The 17,188-nt window shown below is 40.7% G+C and overlaps 1 protein-coding gene across 1 annotated transcript in view; it reads right to left on the bottom strand.

Moving 5' to 3' along the window:
• Positions 1-16,499: 16,499 nt before the first annotated feature.
• The window catches only part of LOC311149706 (solute carrier family 12 member 5-like), a gene marked incomplete at both ends in the record, with an annotated part of 107,725 nt that continues 107,036 nt past the window's right edge, over positions 16,500-17,188 (bottom strand). The window contains 3 exons of the mRNA XM_084186915.1: positions 16,500-16,591; positions 16,786-16,919; positions 17,026-17,040. Of these exons, the coding sequence (XP_084043041.1) occupies positions 16,500-16,591; positions 16,786-16,919; positions 17,026-17,040 (241 nt within the window). The remainder of the gene's footprint in view (positions 16,592-16,785; positions 16,920-17,025; positions 17,041-17,188) is intronic.

Genomic DNA, 17,188 nt, shown 5'->3' on the forward strand with positions numbered 1-17,188 from the left:
GCGAAGTATGATGTGATAGATAATACCATGAGTTTAAGGTAATTGTAATGCTTTCCCTCCACCAGCACTTTGATTTGATTGTGTAATTGTTTTGTGTTATAGCCTCCCATTTTAGTGCAAAGCGAACACTAACTAGTTACAGTGGGGAAAAAAAGTATTTAGTCAGCCACCAATTGTGCAAGTTCTCAAACTTAAAAAGATGAGAGAGGCCTGTAATTTTCATAATAGGTACACGTCAACTATGACAGACAAAATTAGAAAAAAAAATCCAGAAAATCACATTGTAGGATTTTTAATGAATTTATTTGCAAAGTATGGTGGAAAATAAGTATTTGGTCAATAACAAAAGTTTCTCAATACTTTGTTATATACTTTGTTGGCAATGACACAGGTCAAACATTTTCTGTAAGTCTTCACAAGGTTTTCACACACTGTTGCTGGTATTTTGGCCCATTCCTCCATGCAGATCTCCTCTAGAGCAGTGATGTTTTGGAGCTGTCGCTGGGCAACACGGACTTTCAACTCCCTCCAAAGATTTTCTATGGGGTTGAGATCTGGAGACTGGCTAGGCCACTCCAGGACCTTGAAATGCTTCTTACGAAGCCACTCCTTCGTTGCCCGGGCGGTGTGTTTGGGATCATTGTCATGCTGAAAGACCCAGCCACGTTTCATCTTCAATGCCCTTGCTGATGGAAGGAGGTTTTCACTCAAAATCTCACAATACATGGCCCCATTCATTCTTTCCTTTACACGGATCAGTCGTCCTGGTCCCTTTGCAGAAAAACAGCCCCAAAGCATGATGTTTCCACCCCCATGCTTCACAGTAGGTATGGTGTTCTTTGGATGCAACTCAGCATTCTTTGTCCTCCAAACACGACAAGTTGAGTTTTTACCAAAAAGTTATATTTTGGTTTCATCTGACCATATGACATTCTCCCAATCCTCTTCTGGATCATCCAAATGCACTCTAGCAAACTTCAGACGGGCCTGGACATGTACTGGCTTAAGCAGGGGGACACGTCTGGCACTGCAGGATTTGAGTCCCTGGCGGCGTAGTGTGTTACTGATGGTAGGCTTTGTTACTTTGGTCCCAGCTCTCTGCAGGTCATTCACTAGGTCCCCCTGTGTGGTTCTGGGATTTTTACTCACCGTTCTTGTGATCATTTTGACCCCACGGGGTGAGATCTTGCGTGGAGCCCCAGATCGAGGGAGATTATCAGTGGTCTTGTATGTCTTCCATTTCCTAATAATTGCTCCCACAGTTGATTTCTTCAAACCAAGCTGCTTACCTATTGCAGATTCAGTCTTCCCAGCCTGGTGCAGGTCTACAATTTTGTTTCTGGTGTCCTTTGACAGCTCTTTGGTCTTGGCCATAGTGGAGTTTGGAGTGTGACTGTTTGAGGTTGTGGACAGGTGTCTTTTATACTGATAACAAGTTCAAACAGGTGCCATTAATACAGGTAACGAGAGGAGGACAGAGGAGCCTCTTAAAGAAGAAGTTACAGGTCTGTGAGAGCCAGAAATCTTGCTTGTTTGTAGGTGACCAAATACTTATTTTCCACCATAATTTGCAAATAAATTCATTAAAAATCCTACTATGTGATTTTCTGGAGAAAAAAAATCTCAATTTGTCTGTCATAGTTGACGTGTACCTATGATGAGAATTACAGGCCTCTCATCTTTTTAAGTGGGAGAACTTGCACAATTGGTGGCTGACTAAATACTTTTTTTCCCCACTGTAATTTATGGAAACTGAAATTTGGTCTGACCCTCCCATGTTCTTCAACTGAATCCCACACTTAATGAACCTTTGTATACTGATAAATATGATTCTGAACTCCCTCTGTTCTTGGTGTAAACCTAGTGTGGTGTAGTTGGAGTTATGGGACTGAATGGAGTTTAGTCACAGGGTGTGATGTGTTTCCACAGAGTACAGCCTAACACCCTCATGATCAATATATAGGGAGGACATATCCACTAATGGCATTATCACTTTGGTAAAAAAGATTGAGGACTGCGCATGCGTTCTTACTGTGTTTGGCCGCTAAAGGAAATTCTCTGATAAAATACAGCTAAAAGAATGTGATAGACTTTGATTACTGTTATTCTAGTGGTAAATCTGGGGCAGTGTGAAATGGTACATTGTAAACAAATGAAAATATAAAGTATTGATTGAGTCTTCAATCTGTCAGTTTGAGAGGTTAGTATTATTTACAAAAATAAACAACGTGCAACAATTTCTAAGATTTGACTCAGTTACAGTTCATTTAAGGAAATCAGTCAATTGAAATCAATTCATTAGGCCCTAATCTATGGATTTTACATGACTGGAAATCCAGATATGCATCTGTTGGTCACAGATACCTTAAAAAAAAGGTAGGGGCGTGGATCAGAAAACCAGTCAGTATCTGGTGGGACCACCATTTGCCTCATGCAGCGCGTCACATCTCCTTCACATAAAGATGATCAGGCTGTTGATTGTGGCCTGTGGAATTTTGTCCCACTCTTCAATGCCTGTGCGAAGTTGCTAGATATTGGCGGGAACTGGAACACGCTGTCATACACGTCGATCCAAAACATCCAAAAAACATGCTCAATGGGTGACAGGTCTGGTGAGTATGCAGGCCATGGAAGAACTGGGACATTTTCAGCTTCCAGGAATTGTGTACAGATCCTTGCGACATGGGGCCGTTCATTATCATGCTGAAACATGAGGTGATGGCGGCGGATGAATGGTACGACAATGGGCCTCAGGATCTCGTCACGGTATCTCTGTGCATTCAAATTGCCATCGATAAAATTCAATTGCGATCGTAGCTTATGCCTGCCCATACCATAACCCCACCGCCACCATGGGGCACTCTGTTCCCAACATTGACATCATCAAACCGCTCGCCCACACGACGCCAAACACGTGGTCTGCGGTTGAGGCCGGTTGGACCTACTGCCAAATTCTCTAAAACGATGTTGGAGGCAGCTTATGGTAGAAAAACTAACATGAAATTATCTGGCAACAGCTGTGGTGGTCATTCCTGCAGTCAGCATGCCAATTGCATGCTCCCTCAAAACTTGAGACATCTGCGGCATTGTGTTGTGACAAAATTGCACATTTTAGTGGTCTTTTATTGTCCCCAGCACAAGGTGCACCTGTGTAATGATCATGCTGTTTAATCAGCTCCTTGATATGCCACACCTGTTATCTTGGCAAAGGAGAAATGCTCACTAACAGGGCTGTAAACAAATTTGTGCACAAAATTTGAGAAAAATACGCTTTTTGTCCGTATGGAACGTTTCTGGGATGTTTTATTTCAGCTCATGAAACATGGGACCACAACTTTACATGTTGCATTTATATTTTTGTTCAGTGTACATTACACAGGTGGAAAGAGTATTGAAATACACTATATATACACAAAAGTATGTGGACACCCCTTCAAATTAGTGGATTCGGCTATTTCAGCCACACCTGTTGCTGACAGGTGTATAAAATCGAGCACAAAGCCATGCAATCTCCATAGACAAACATTGGCAGTGGAATGGCCTTACTGAAGAGCTCAGTGACTTTCAATGTGGCACCGTCATAGGATGCCACCTTTCCATCAAGTCAGTTTGTCAGATTTCCGCCATGCTAGAGCTGCCCTTGGTCAACTGAAAGTGCTGTTATTGTGAAGTGGAAACATCTAGGAGCAACAACGGCTCAGCCATGAAGTGGTAGGCCACACAAGCTCACAGAACGGGACCGCCGAAGCGCGTAAAAATTGTCTGTCCTCGGTTGCAACACTACCGAGTTCCAAACTGCCTCTGGAAGCAATGTCAGCACAAGAACTGTTAATCGAGAGCTTCATGAAATGGGTTTCCATTGCTGAGCATCCGCACACAAGCCTAAGATCACCATGCGCAATGCCAAGCGTCGGCTGGAGTGGTGTAAAGCTCGCTGCCATTGGACTCTGGAGCAGAGGAAATGCGTTCTCTGGAGTGATAAAACACGCTTTACCATCTGGCAGTCCGTCGGACGAATCTGGGTTTGGCGGATGCCAGGAGAATGCATAGTGCCAACTGTAAAGTTTGGTGGAGGAGGAATAATGGTCTGGAGCTGTTTGTCATGGTTCGGGCTAGGCCCCTTAGTTCCAGTAAAGGGACATCTTAACGCTACAGCATACAATGACATTCTAGACGATTCTGTGCTTCCAACTTTGTGGCAACAGTTTGGGGAAGGCCCTTTCCTGTTCCAGCATGACAATGCCCCTGTGCACAAAGCGAGGTCCATACAGAAATGGTTTGTCTAGATTGGTGTTGAAGAACTTGACTGGCCTGCACAGAGCCCTGACCTCAACCCCATTGATGCCCTTTGGGATGAATTGGAACGCCGACTGCGAGCCAGGCCTAATCGCCCAACATCAGTGCCCGACCTCACTAATGCTCTTGTGGCTGAATGGAAGTAAGTCCCTGCAGAAATGTTCCAACATCTAGTGGAAAGCCTTCCCAGAAGACTGGAGGCTGTTATAGCAGCAAAAGGGGGGACCAACTCCATATTAATGCCCATGATTTTGGAATGAGATATTTGACGAGCAGGTGTCCACATACTTTTGGTCATGTAGTGTATCTTACTGAAGTACTGTTACTGTTCTGAAGGATCATGTCATTCCACATCTCCCCAATTACCATCTGGACATGCCCCCTCTTCTGCCAATTCACCACACCTGAACTCACTCTGCTAATCACCAGTCCTCTCCCATTTCCTCTTGTATAAAGCAAAGGAAAAGGCAAAGCCACAGGTGTTATGCAGCCCAGTATATGAAAATAAGCCCACGAAGTGAGGAATTTTTAATGGAGGTCAATGAGAGTGTTGAATTTGGTCAACAAAAAATGTAATTGCTAATTTGCTACATGAGGCTTATTTATAATGGTTAGGTTGTTACGAATGCACTGATGTAAGTGGACGCACATGGTATTTCGGCAACTTTGAAAAAAAAGTTGTGCCAGTTGTCATAGCGATAGATCAAGGACTCATGGATATAACCCATTTTAGCGTGGACATTGCCATTGAGGGCTTTGACTTAAAGTAGTCAATTGGGTGGGGATTCCTATGAGTTGGGCACAATTAGCCAATTAAGAAAATGAAAATGGACTACTTTAAAATGGAGATAGCCTCAATGGCACTGCCCATGCTGTCACAGATGCTATAATGGTACAAAGATGAGTCCTCTATCTATCTCTATGGTCTGTTCACACTCATATCTGCCCTCTCCTTGGCTAGAATGTTCCCACCTAATCTCACCTCCTCCCGCCTGCCTTCCATCTTTGAGCCGAAGACATGCATTTCCATTGTTAGCGCTGTCACTTGACTATCTTGTCAATATAATAGACAATCGTTGTATAAAGGCAGGTTGTTCTTTCCTTAGTGTTGTTCAGTGTTTGTGGTGGCATGGGGCGGCCCAAGTGCTTTTTTCCTTTCCTTTGTTGTGGGTGATCTGATGGTCAGTGCTATCTGGGATCCTTGGGACTCCCCTACCCTAAACCCTAACCTTAACCCCTACTCTTACGTGAATTCTCCCCATAATTCTCATTTGTTGTTACAGCGCAACAAGCAACCTGTTCTCAGAGAAAGATGTATAATACTATACGTCCTCCAAGATGTATGACAAATTGTCATCCTACTCGTATGCTATAGAGCCCCACAGTGGAGGTGTCATAATACCCATAAAACCTAGCGGTCAAACAGGGAAATGGTTCCAATTGTTTTTCCACCATTAATTTTAGAAACACTTAAAATAAGGGCTGTGTTTCGTGTAGGCTTACCCTGTCGTGACGTTTGATAACCATGTAAATATCTCTCAGACAACGTGACTTTTATCAATATATTCGTCTCTATTTCCTCTCAGATTCGAAAAATCATAATTATCATAAAAGTAGACATCATGCAAAACTACAAATCCCTGCAAGCTCCTGCACATCATCTCTAGCTGACACCTTTGCTGACAGGTATTGTGTCAATTTAAAACTTGCACAAGACAGTTCACCGAATTGTCCATTTAAATAAATGTTGCCAATTTATTAATTACTACATTTAGCTAACATTAGATAGGCAATCCAGAGATGGGCTCCCGAGTGGCGCAGCGGTCTAAGGCATTGCATCTCAGCGCTTGAGGCGTCATTACAGACCCCCTGGGTCGATTCCAGGCTGTTACACAACCGGCCGTGATTGGGAGTCCCATAGGGCGGCGCACAATTGGCCCAGCGTCGTCCGGGTTTGGCCGGTGTAGGCCGTCATTGTAAATAAGAATTTGTTCTTAACTGAGTTGCCTATTTAAATAAAGGTAAAATAACAAATAAAATAAAATGCTTACCTTTGCCTTGACTCAGCAGTCTCACCCAGATCATCATGGCATTTGTAGTTATTTATGATCACTACATTAGCAGGTAATTAGCGTTTCATTTTGGGGGGATAAATACAGGTGAATATATTGATACAAGTCACCTTGTCCTAGAGAGATTTACACGGTTATCAAAACGTCACACCAGGGTAAGCCTGCATGAAACACAGCCCTTATTTTAAGTGCATTCACGCACTCACTCAATCACTCACAAATTCCCTCTTTCCCTCACTCACCAGGGGTGAAAAGAGTACTGAAATATCCTACTCAAGTAGAAGTACTGCTACTTTAATCAAATTTTACTCAAGTATAAGTAAAGTTATGTAAGTACTCGGAAAAGCTACCCAATAACAGTAACGAAAGTAGTTTTAATTAGTTACTTTACTCTTGGCATTGCTGGCATTACACATAGCCTCGTGAAATGACCACCACTAACTGCAAGTGTCATATGAAAAACAGGTCCTCTGGTGCACTTTGTCCATAAGAAAAATATGGCTACAATCTTTTGAGCTTTGCTTGGTGAGATAAGAACACTTGTCTTAATAGTCTGCGTTTAAATAGTGCATTGGGGTGTGTCTGCCTAACCTGTTTATGCTATTTTACCATAGTTTCAAACAGCTCTATGGTCAACATTTAATCTATAAAATGTATAATTTAAAAAATATGTTTGTACCTTTTTCTCCCCAATTTGTATTAAATTTTTTATTTAACCTTTATTTAACTAGGCAAGTCAGTTAAGAAAAAAATCTTATTTACAATGACTGCTTACCCCGACGAAACCCTCCCCTAACCCGGACGACGCAAGGCCAATTGTGCACCGCCCTATGGGGCTCCCGATCACGGCCGGATGTGATACAGCCCGGGATCAAACCAGGGTCTTTAAGCACTGAGATGCAGTGCCTTAGACCGCTGTGCCACTCAGGATGTTCTTGTCCCAATTGGTAGTTACAGTCTTGTCCCATCGCTGCAACTCCCGTACAGACTCCGGAGAGGCGAAGGTCGAGAGCCATGCGTCCTTCGAAACACGACCCTGCCAACCCAACACACTGCTCGCTTAACTCGCAAGCCAGCCGCAACAATGTGTCGGAGGAAACACTGTACAACTGGCGACCATGTCAGCATGCATGCACCCGGCCCGCCACAGGAGTCGCTAGAGCGCGATGGGACAAGGACGTCCCGGCCGGCCAAACCCTCCCCTAACCCGGACGACGCTGGGCCAATTGTGCGGCGCCTCATGGGTCTCCCGGGTCTGTAGTGCCTTAGACCGCTGCGCCACTCGGGAAGCTACAATGTATTTTTTGGGTTGAACAACTATTGATTTTCAGATCAGAAACAAGTAAAATCGCCCTGTTTAAGCTAGAGGGGACTGTTAACAGTGTATGCCTGCACTTGACATGTCACTTAGCCTTTGGGCTAAACTACCTAATCACCAGTCAACTAGCCCCTGCTTCATAGCACAAGTCAACGAGAATTAGATCCAATGAGAGTTATATCCAGTATTTGACTAGAATGGTCTCCTGCCCCTGTCACATATAATAGTTTCACTCCCAAAGTATTTCCCTGTCTAGGAAATGTCACTGGACCAAAGAAGTTAATGAGCGTTTTTAAGCATTTAAAATGCTTTGAACTGTTTAGTAAGACCCTCAATAGTTTGGCTATAAACGAAGAATACACCCGCAAGCAAAGTTGTAATAAAATGACTTCAGTTTATTGCATTTTGTGCAGACAAATCTATAAAATGGTTTGAGGAAACCATTAGCCATTGATGTATACGCCTTTGACATGGTAAAACAACACAGTAAAACAACTGTTTATATATCATTATTGAACACAATAGAGAACACAGTTCTATATCTGTAAAATATTAAACTTGCATTGACACACAAATTAAACATCTAAGCTCTACTTTGATAATTACTGATGTATTTACAGATGTCCCATCTTTATTCTTCGTCTTTTCGTTAAATACACTGTCCTCTCTCAAACAAACACATGCATACTAACACACACACACACACACACACTGCAGACACAGACATACAGTGAGGGAAAAAAGTTTGATCCCCTGCTGGTTTTGTACGTTTGCCCACTGACAAAGAAATGATCCGTCTATAATGTTAATGGTAGGTTTATTTGAACAGTGAGAGACAGAATAACAACAAAAAAATCCAGAAAAACGCATGTCAAAAATGTTATAAATTGATTTGCATTTTAATGAGGGAAATATGTATTTGACCCCCTCTCAATCAGAAAGATTTCTGGCTCCCAGGTGTCTTTTACACAGGTAACGAGCTGAGATTAGGAGCACACTCTTAAAGGGAGTGCTCCTAATCTCAGTTTGTTTCCTGTATAAAAGACACCTGTCCACAGAAGCAATCAATCAATCAGATTCCAAACTCTCCACCATGGCCAAGACCAAAGAGCTCCTCAAGGATGTCAGGGACAAGATTGTAGACCTACACAAGGCTGGAATGGGCTACAAGACCATCGCCAAGCAGCTTGGTGAGAAGGTGACAACAGTTGGTGCGATTATTCGCAAATGGAAGAAACACAAAAGAACTGTCAATCTCCCTCGGCCTGGGGCTCCATGCAAGATCTCACCTCGTGGAGTTGCAATGATCATGAGAACGGTGAGGAATCAGCCCAGAACTACACTGGAGGATCTTGTAAATGATCTCAAGGCAGCTGGGACCATAGTCACCAAGAAAACAATTGGTAACACACTACGCCGTGAAGGACTGAAATCCTGCAGCGCCCGCAAGGTCCCCCTGCTCAAGAAAGCACATATACAGGCCCGTCTGAAGTTTGCCAGTGAACATCTGAATGATTCAGAGGAGAACTGGGTGAAAGTGTTGTGGTCAGATGAGACCAAAATCAACCTCTTTGGCATCAACTCAACTCTCCGTGTTTGGAGGAGGAGGAATGCTGCCTATGACCCCAAGAACACCATCCCCACCGTCAAACATGAAGGTGGAAACATTATGCTTTGGGGGTGTTTTTCTGCTAAGGGGACAGGACAACTTCACCGCATCAAACGGACGATGAACGGGGCCATGTACTGTCAAATCTTGGGTGAGAACCTCCTTCCCTCAGCCAGGGCATTGGAAATGGGTCGTGGATGGGTATTCCAGCATGACAATGACCCAAAACACACGGCCAAGGCAACTAAGGAGCGGCTCAAGAAGAAGCACATTAAGGTCCTGGAGTGGCCTAGTCAGTCTCCAGAACTTAATCCCATAGAATATCTGTGGAGGGAGCTGAAGGTTCGAGTTGCCAAACGTCACCCTCGAAACCTAAATGACTTGGAGAAGATCTGCAAAGAGGAGTGGAACAAAATCCCTCCTGAGATGTGTGCAAACCTGGTGGCCAACTACAAGAAACGTCTGACCTCTGTGATTGCCAACAAGGGTTTTGCCACCAAGTACTAAGTCATGTTTTGCAGAGGGGTCAAATAATTATTTCCCTCATTAAAATGCAAATCAATTTATAACATTTTTGACATGTGTTTTTCTGGATTTTTTTGTTGTTATTCTGTCTCTCACTGTTCAAATAAACCTACCATTAAAATTATAGACTGATCATGTCTTTGTCAGTGGGCAAACGTACAAAATCAGCAGGGGATCAAATACTTTTTCCCCTCACTGTTTCTGAACACGTCACCACATTTTTTTTCTACATCATCACTCTCTTGTTCCTAGGAGAGGGAACATAAAATTGTGAACACAAAACACCTACTAATCAAGATAGCTATTCATAGATCTACATAAATGTCTACCTTTAAAAATGCATTACAATGCTCTTTTGGACCAAGTATAAATACAGTATCATACGTGAAGATTTAGAAACACTAGCTCTTGTTTTTTTTCTCGTGCTTGTGCTAAGTGCTCACACTTCTCGAGATGATGAAGGAATCATGAGGGTTGCACAAAAAAAAAAAAAAAAAGGAGGCTTATTCAACATTAATACACTGTGTTGAGGTTTACTTTACTCTCATGAAAACGGCACATCTACATGCATATACTAGGTTCTAAAGTCTTAGGGAATCAGAATAGAGAACACACAGTTGTCCATTCTCAGTAAAAGCTACAAAATCCCCCTCACACTATGCATTGTCCTCAGTGAAAACAACAAAAAAGTTCCTTGCTTAATCAAGAGTCGGTCAGTATGAAAAACAATTGGTATTTCAGGAGAATAAGGGGTGGAAGTTCAGTACAGCAGTTGGAGCTTGTACTTAAAATGGCAGCATGGGTTTTATTTCAAATGACCCCCATTCACCATATAGTGCACAGATTATGACCAAGTCCAAAAGTGCACAACATTGCAAATAAAGGGTGTCATTTGAGACACAGATGTAGAGGAAGGATCTATGAATATAATTATGTGTGTAGATTTCCTTGGACTGAAGAGCCCTGCACAAGGGTTATGATTGACTAAAGTTGTATTTCCCCTGTGACTTTAATGATTACACTGGAATCTGCTGACATATGCAGCAGCTTCCAGTGCATAATTGTTTTGGGGGGCAAAACTCAGTGTTTCAGTTAAATTATTTCTTAATGATTCATTTTCTAATCTAAATCAACATGTATCAACAGTTATTGAGCAAATATGTACAGTCGGACCATTGCAGTTATATTTCCCCTGTGATTTACTTTTTGTGGCCACAATTACTTGTGGCCAAATTCTTTAGCTAATAAATAATTGAAATAATTGAAATGCTGAATATTAAATTGCAGAAACACACTGCGGTATACATTACGTGCATGCATTGAACAAATCACAATTATTCACACTTGTGTACATATGTGCTAGAACTATCACAGTGAAAAGCCTGTCCCTGCTTTGGACTGACACAAATAGCCTCTCAGCAATATAACATTTTGGATTCTACATGAATGAATCAGTGGTCTAAACAAATTGGCTGAGTTTATTCAGGTTATTTTACAGGGTTGTAAACAGAAGTGCGTTCCTGATTAACACTTTCATAGCTTCAATGTAGTCTGCGCAAGGCAAGGTCCAATGTAACAGGGTAAGGATACATGGATTCGAGAGCCCTTTTCACACCCTGTTTGTTAAAAAATGTAGATTATCTGACATATTTTTTTGCTCTAGAGAAGGATTCTAATGTACACTGAGTGTACAAAACATTGCTCTTTCCATGACAGACTGACCAGGTGAATCCAGGTGAAAGCTATCATCCCTTATTGATGTCACTTGTTAAATCCACTTCAATCAGTATAGATGAAGGAGGAGACAGGTTAAAGAAGGATTTGTAAGCCTTGAGACATGGATTGTGTATGTGTGCCATTCAGAGGGTGAACGGGCAAGACAAAAGATTTAAGTGCCTTTGAACGGGGTATGGTACTACGTGCCATGCGCACTGGTTTGAGTGTGTCAAGAACTGCAACGCTGCTGGGTTTTTCACGCTCAACAGTTTCCCATGTGTATAAAGAATGGTTCACCACCCAAAGGACATCCAACCAACTTGACACAACTGTGGGAAGCATTGGAGTCAACATGGGCCAGCATCCCCGTGGAATGCTTTCGACACCTTGTAGAGTCCATGCCCCGACGAATTGAGGCTGTTCTGAGGGCAAAAGGGGGTGATGCAACTCAATAGTAGGAAGGTGTTCCTAATGTTTTGTACACTCAGTGTATATTGTAGGGCTGTCAAACAATTAAAAACATTTAATCAAATAATCGCAGGATTTGCTGTGATTAATCGCAAATTCAGAATTTGCTCAAATTAAGCTGTAATTTAAGATTTGTTTTTATACAAAAGGGATTACAATAATATTGATGTCTTGATTTTGTCCAAAGTAACAGTAAGCAAAATCAGGTACATTGATAAAGCACACTTTCTTTAACATCATCAATGTCAACTTGTTTTGACATCGCATTGTTGTTTTTAATATATATATATATATATATTATGTATTTTGAACGTTTCAAGACAATGCGATTAATTAGTACACTGAAATTACAAAAAGTTAACTTAAGTTAACTCTGACAGCCCTGATATTGGGACATGATACTTGGGGAAACACCTGAAGGACGGTAGCTTTACTGCAGCCATTCTGTCACTGACATCCCTCTCCCTTCTAGAGATGGAGTCATCAAACATGTGAATATAATACCATACTGTAAAGGTCTTTCTGACCTCTGCCAATGGTGGAAGCCCTGGTTTTGTTGTCTTTGATAATATTAATAACTACCACAGTCACACTGCTGGTGGATCAGTAGGTTGGTTGGTTATAAGGGAGGATGTTACGTGTCTATAGAAACCACATACTGTAGCCAAATATACAGATGATCTGCACAACGTACATCCATGTGCCAACACACAGCCATTTTCCAACCATATATATATTATAGTTCTATGGCTCCAACACTCATCATCTCATGTACCCAATAACTCCACACACACAAAAGCTATGGATCTACTTGATTCAGAAGATTGCAGCAATTGACACTTCAGCTTCATGCAACAACAGTAGGCTAAGCAGTGTCCTTCCAAGCCCAGATAACATCTTTCACCCATGTCAAACTGTTGATATGAGCTGAACTTTGCTCATATTCGGACAAAATATATGTCCAAGAAATGTCTTATGTTTTAGGTTGGTACAGTAGGTTTGTAATGCATAGATCACCAGTTGACACAAAAAAATCATATTCCAAATCTCCATACCTTTTAATATTTTCTTTAGTTAATTGACGACTGAGGCCAAACATATTGAATCAATTACTAGTCTCCCTAGGCAGGCGGGTTGCCTCCAACAATGTAAACAATGTTCCAGCTGTGTCTGGGATTTCCGAGACTAAACAATTACCTATTTTGAGCTCAAAAAGATAAACTTTGGACAGTTTACTTTATGCAATACTCAATCCAAATAAGAGTTCAGCGAGAATAAAAAGAAAGAAGATCATATGAAACTACTGTTACAAACACCATGCAAACCGAAATATAAATACATTGTTTTCAACCGTCATCTTTCAGACAAGCCATATCATAGTAATATTTCGAGTTACTGTATATACATTATAGTATTTTAGATTTTACTTAAATAGTTATATAGACTGTATAGCTAAATCTTGGAAATATTTTATATTATTTTGATTGTAGGTAGTATTTGTGTGACACTTAAGTGTGCTGAGTGAAGATAACTATTTACCACTATCTTCTAGAAGGTCCCCAGACCTAATCACCTCTTCCCCAGCTAAGAGCTGTCAACAAAACTGGAGTGTCTTACTGGGATCTAAGTGACCAGTCAAACACCTAAAAAGCTCGGTCCCCTCACTGATTTCAGCATATTTTAAAATCTATTTGGGAAACACCTGAATATTTTATATCTCAAATAAACTCTCTATATTTTATATCTGCCCATAGAACCGCCCTTAGATAACAAGTTCAAATTATTGTTTCAGGTCTTCAATCTAAACTTAATATTGAGCATTATTTGTCAATGTTGATCCTGAAGTAGGCTACATTTGCTCCAACAAAATAATGCTCAGTGGAGATGTTGGTTGACTGTCAGCTGTGAATTATTTTGTATATATTTTTTTCACACAAAAACAGCGTCATGTCAACATTAATAGTCAGTTAACAACTCCATTGACTATGTGATTTGTTGGAGCAAAATGTAGCTGACTGTTGAACCTCAAGGACAGTGTTGAAAACCACTGACTAGTGTCAAACAACCCTGCCTTGCTATTCAAGTAACCCCAACCCTGTATACCCTTCCTACTCCCCCATATGTTTTTGGTTCAATATTTACACATGGATCAGTATAGCAGCTTTTGAAATGTTAGAACCTCTATAATATGTCATAATATGTTAGATAAACAATATCCTTCACATAAATACAGTGCACATTACACACAAAATATCCAGGTTTTACGTAAACTATTCAATAAATAAAATTCTATCATTTTCTTTTGAAAACATATAATACAAAAAATAATTGAGTTCTTTATATAGATAGACTTTATATAATATATCCTATGTTTCTACCACATGTTGAACAGTGCCCTCCTCTGCACAGAAACTAATATGTGAACTACTTGCAAATATAAGGTCTACCTGTGTGTACACATATGTATCTATTTCCATATAATATTTGTTTACAAAAATAATTAATGATGAATGTATTAGTTCAGGGTTGATGCTTTAGACATGACCTTGTAAATGTGCAGAACTTAGGAATTGACAGTAATATTATATTTTGCAAATAAATGGCTGTGCCACATTGAAAAGAAATGATTGTTTCTTCCCATTCTAGTACAAGGTTGTGAAGATACGCAGTAATGCTGGGTTCAAAACTATCCATTCAAACCAGTTGTAATTTCACTGCTAAATTCCACCTAAAACATAGTCAATTCAATACACAGTTTTCCCTTGGTACTACAAAGAGGTTTGTATCAAAAAGTTATTTCTTTTCATATGGCACAATTTGTATATTTGTATTTGGCAAGAATTATAGAATTCACATTTCTAGACTGGAATTAGTGTAAACCAAATGATGATAAAGAAAATCAGATGTATTTACTAAAAATATATCAATTTATCACAAACATGTTTTTCTGAGTGTCTCTAAATTAGCAATTCACATTTTCTAATGTAAACTACTACATGGTAATATATTCAAATGTTTGCCATTTGGTATGATAGTATTAAACAAATTGAATTTTGTTTTAGATTATAACACAGTAGTTTCTTGCAATTCATATCTACTTTATATCAATACATTTTTCAGGGTTTCTTCTTACAGTCCTATCACTGTTATAACAATAGTTTATGCCACCTAAAAGTATTTTCAGCACTAGGCCTTAAACAAGGTACAGCTAGTAGTAATATGTATTAAATGAGTAGACAAAGCACACTATTTACAATAATCAGCTTGGGGGGTGGGGCAGTCAAAGGTTGAGGTCATGATGTGTCTCTTAGCAACTTCAAATATCTAACTGTACTGTTTTCTTCACAGTATCACAGTATAAAAAGCCAGGGTTGGGGTCAACACCAACTCCATCCTAATTGAGTCAGTTCAATTACATATTAAATGTATTCAATTCATTAAGTGAATTTCAACTCCCGCCTGTGAACTAACTGGTATGATCTCTCTCTCTCTCTCTCTCTCTCTCTCTCTCTCTCTCTCTCTCAATTCAATTCAATTCAATTTAAGGGCTTTATTGGCATGGGAAACGTGTGTTAACATTGCCAAAGCAAGTGAAGTAGATAGTAAACAAAAGTGAAATAAACAATAAATCTCTCTCTCTCTCTCTCTCTCTCTCTCTCTCTCTCTCTCTCTCTCTCTCTCTCTCTCTCTCTCTCTCTCTCTCTCTCTCTCTCTCTTTCCTTCCTTCAGAATGTAATAGACTTCGCTGCTCCTCAGGTGTCCTCAACTGACCTTGTTCTCAAGGTGACAATCCATAGGAAGACATGTTGATGATGACAGATGAATTCTCGACCTTCCCTCAATGTCTTCAACACATCATATCGTACAAAACATAAACAACCAAATGCACAACAACAAATGCACAACAAAAAACATATTAACTGTTTTCTCAAAATAAATGAATAAATAAATACATTTAAATAGACCAGCAATGAGAAGATGTCCATCCTTCTCTTGCAAGTAACCCACATTCCTAAAAAAATAAGAAAAAAAGCAACAAGATTGACAGACAGGTAAAATAAAACACAAGGACAAACAGAGAAAAAACGTCTGGTCTACCAAACAATGACCTTTAGTTTGGGGAATCATTTGTCTTTTGAATATGTCCACTCCTTTGTATAAGAAGAAACTCATGTGCCATTTGACATCTAGTGATCTGATAGCCATTGAAGAACCTAAACCGGTTTGATGCCACAGCTTTCTAGATGATGAGAGGAGCAGACATGATGCTGGTAGAGGTGACTGAGAGTCAATGAGAATTCAGCTGGTGCCTTGGGGGGGGGGGGGGTACTAACTACGTAGTGCAAAGTCAGCTGATATGTTATGGGATGGGGGTGTGTGTGGAGGGGTGTTGGTGGGATGTCAGGGATATGACTGAAGTAAAGGTGCAGGGGGAGTGGAAGCAGGGGCCATAAACCATTAAGATGCAAGGTGAAGGGGTTTGATTTGAGGTTTCTCAGGAGTAGATGGTGATGACCTCGCGTCCACCACCACGTACTAGGAGGACCCGGTTGAGACCCTCGGTGAGGACCTCCAGGAACTCCATATCTGAGAGAGGATTAGAGTTAAGGAATAAGCAAGTTTTCACAACTGGCTTTTGTAGCCTATTCATGCTATCTATCCTGTTGAGCCCTTTGGTTTCACTTACATTTATGACAGAAGCTATGTATTGTTATAATATTAAGTTATATAATAAAGAAGTCTATAATATAACATATCATGCCAAAGATGTGATAGGATACAGTTTTCCTCTCCCATGCAGTTCTTGGGTGGTCCAGGCATGTTAAGCAGCACCAGCTTGGCCTCCTTGGACTTCTTCATGATGACCTCATTGAGCCTCAGTGCTGTGTGCATGCGCCTCACGTTGGACTGGTTCCTGAAGGGACAGACAGGAGTACAGTACAGGATGCATGTTGCATCATTACTGCTATTTCACAACATGCATGGAAAACATTGAAACATCATGACAATATAATACTTACAGGCTCTCCCACTCCCTGCAGCATGGTAGGAAGAGAATGACAATGCAGAGATGACTCTTTACAATACTGGACTTACATTGAGAAGTTGTGTTGTGCGGATGACACTCAAAGCCTTTCAAACCTTTGTGGTATTACCCCTGAAACTAGCTTATAAACCACAGCC

This window comes from Coregonus lavaretus, assembly GCF_964263955.1.
Source record: "Coregonus lavaretus genome assembly, chromosome: 22".
NCBI classification, from domain to species: Eukaryota; Metazoa; Chordata; class Actinopteri; order Salmoniformes; family Salmonidae; genus Coregonus; species Coregonus lavaretus.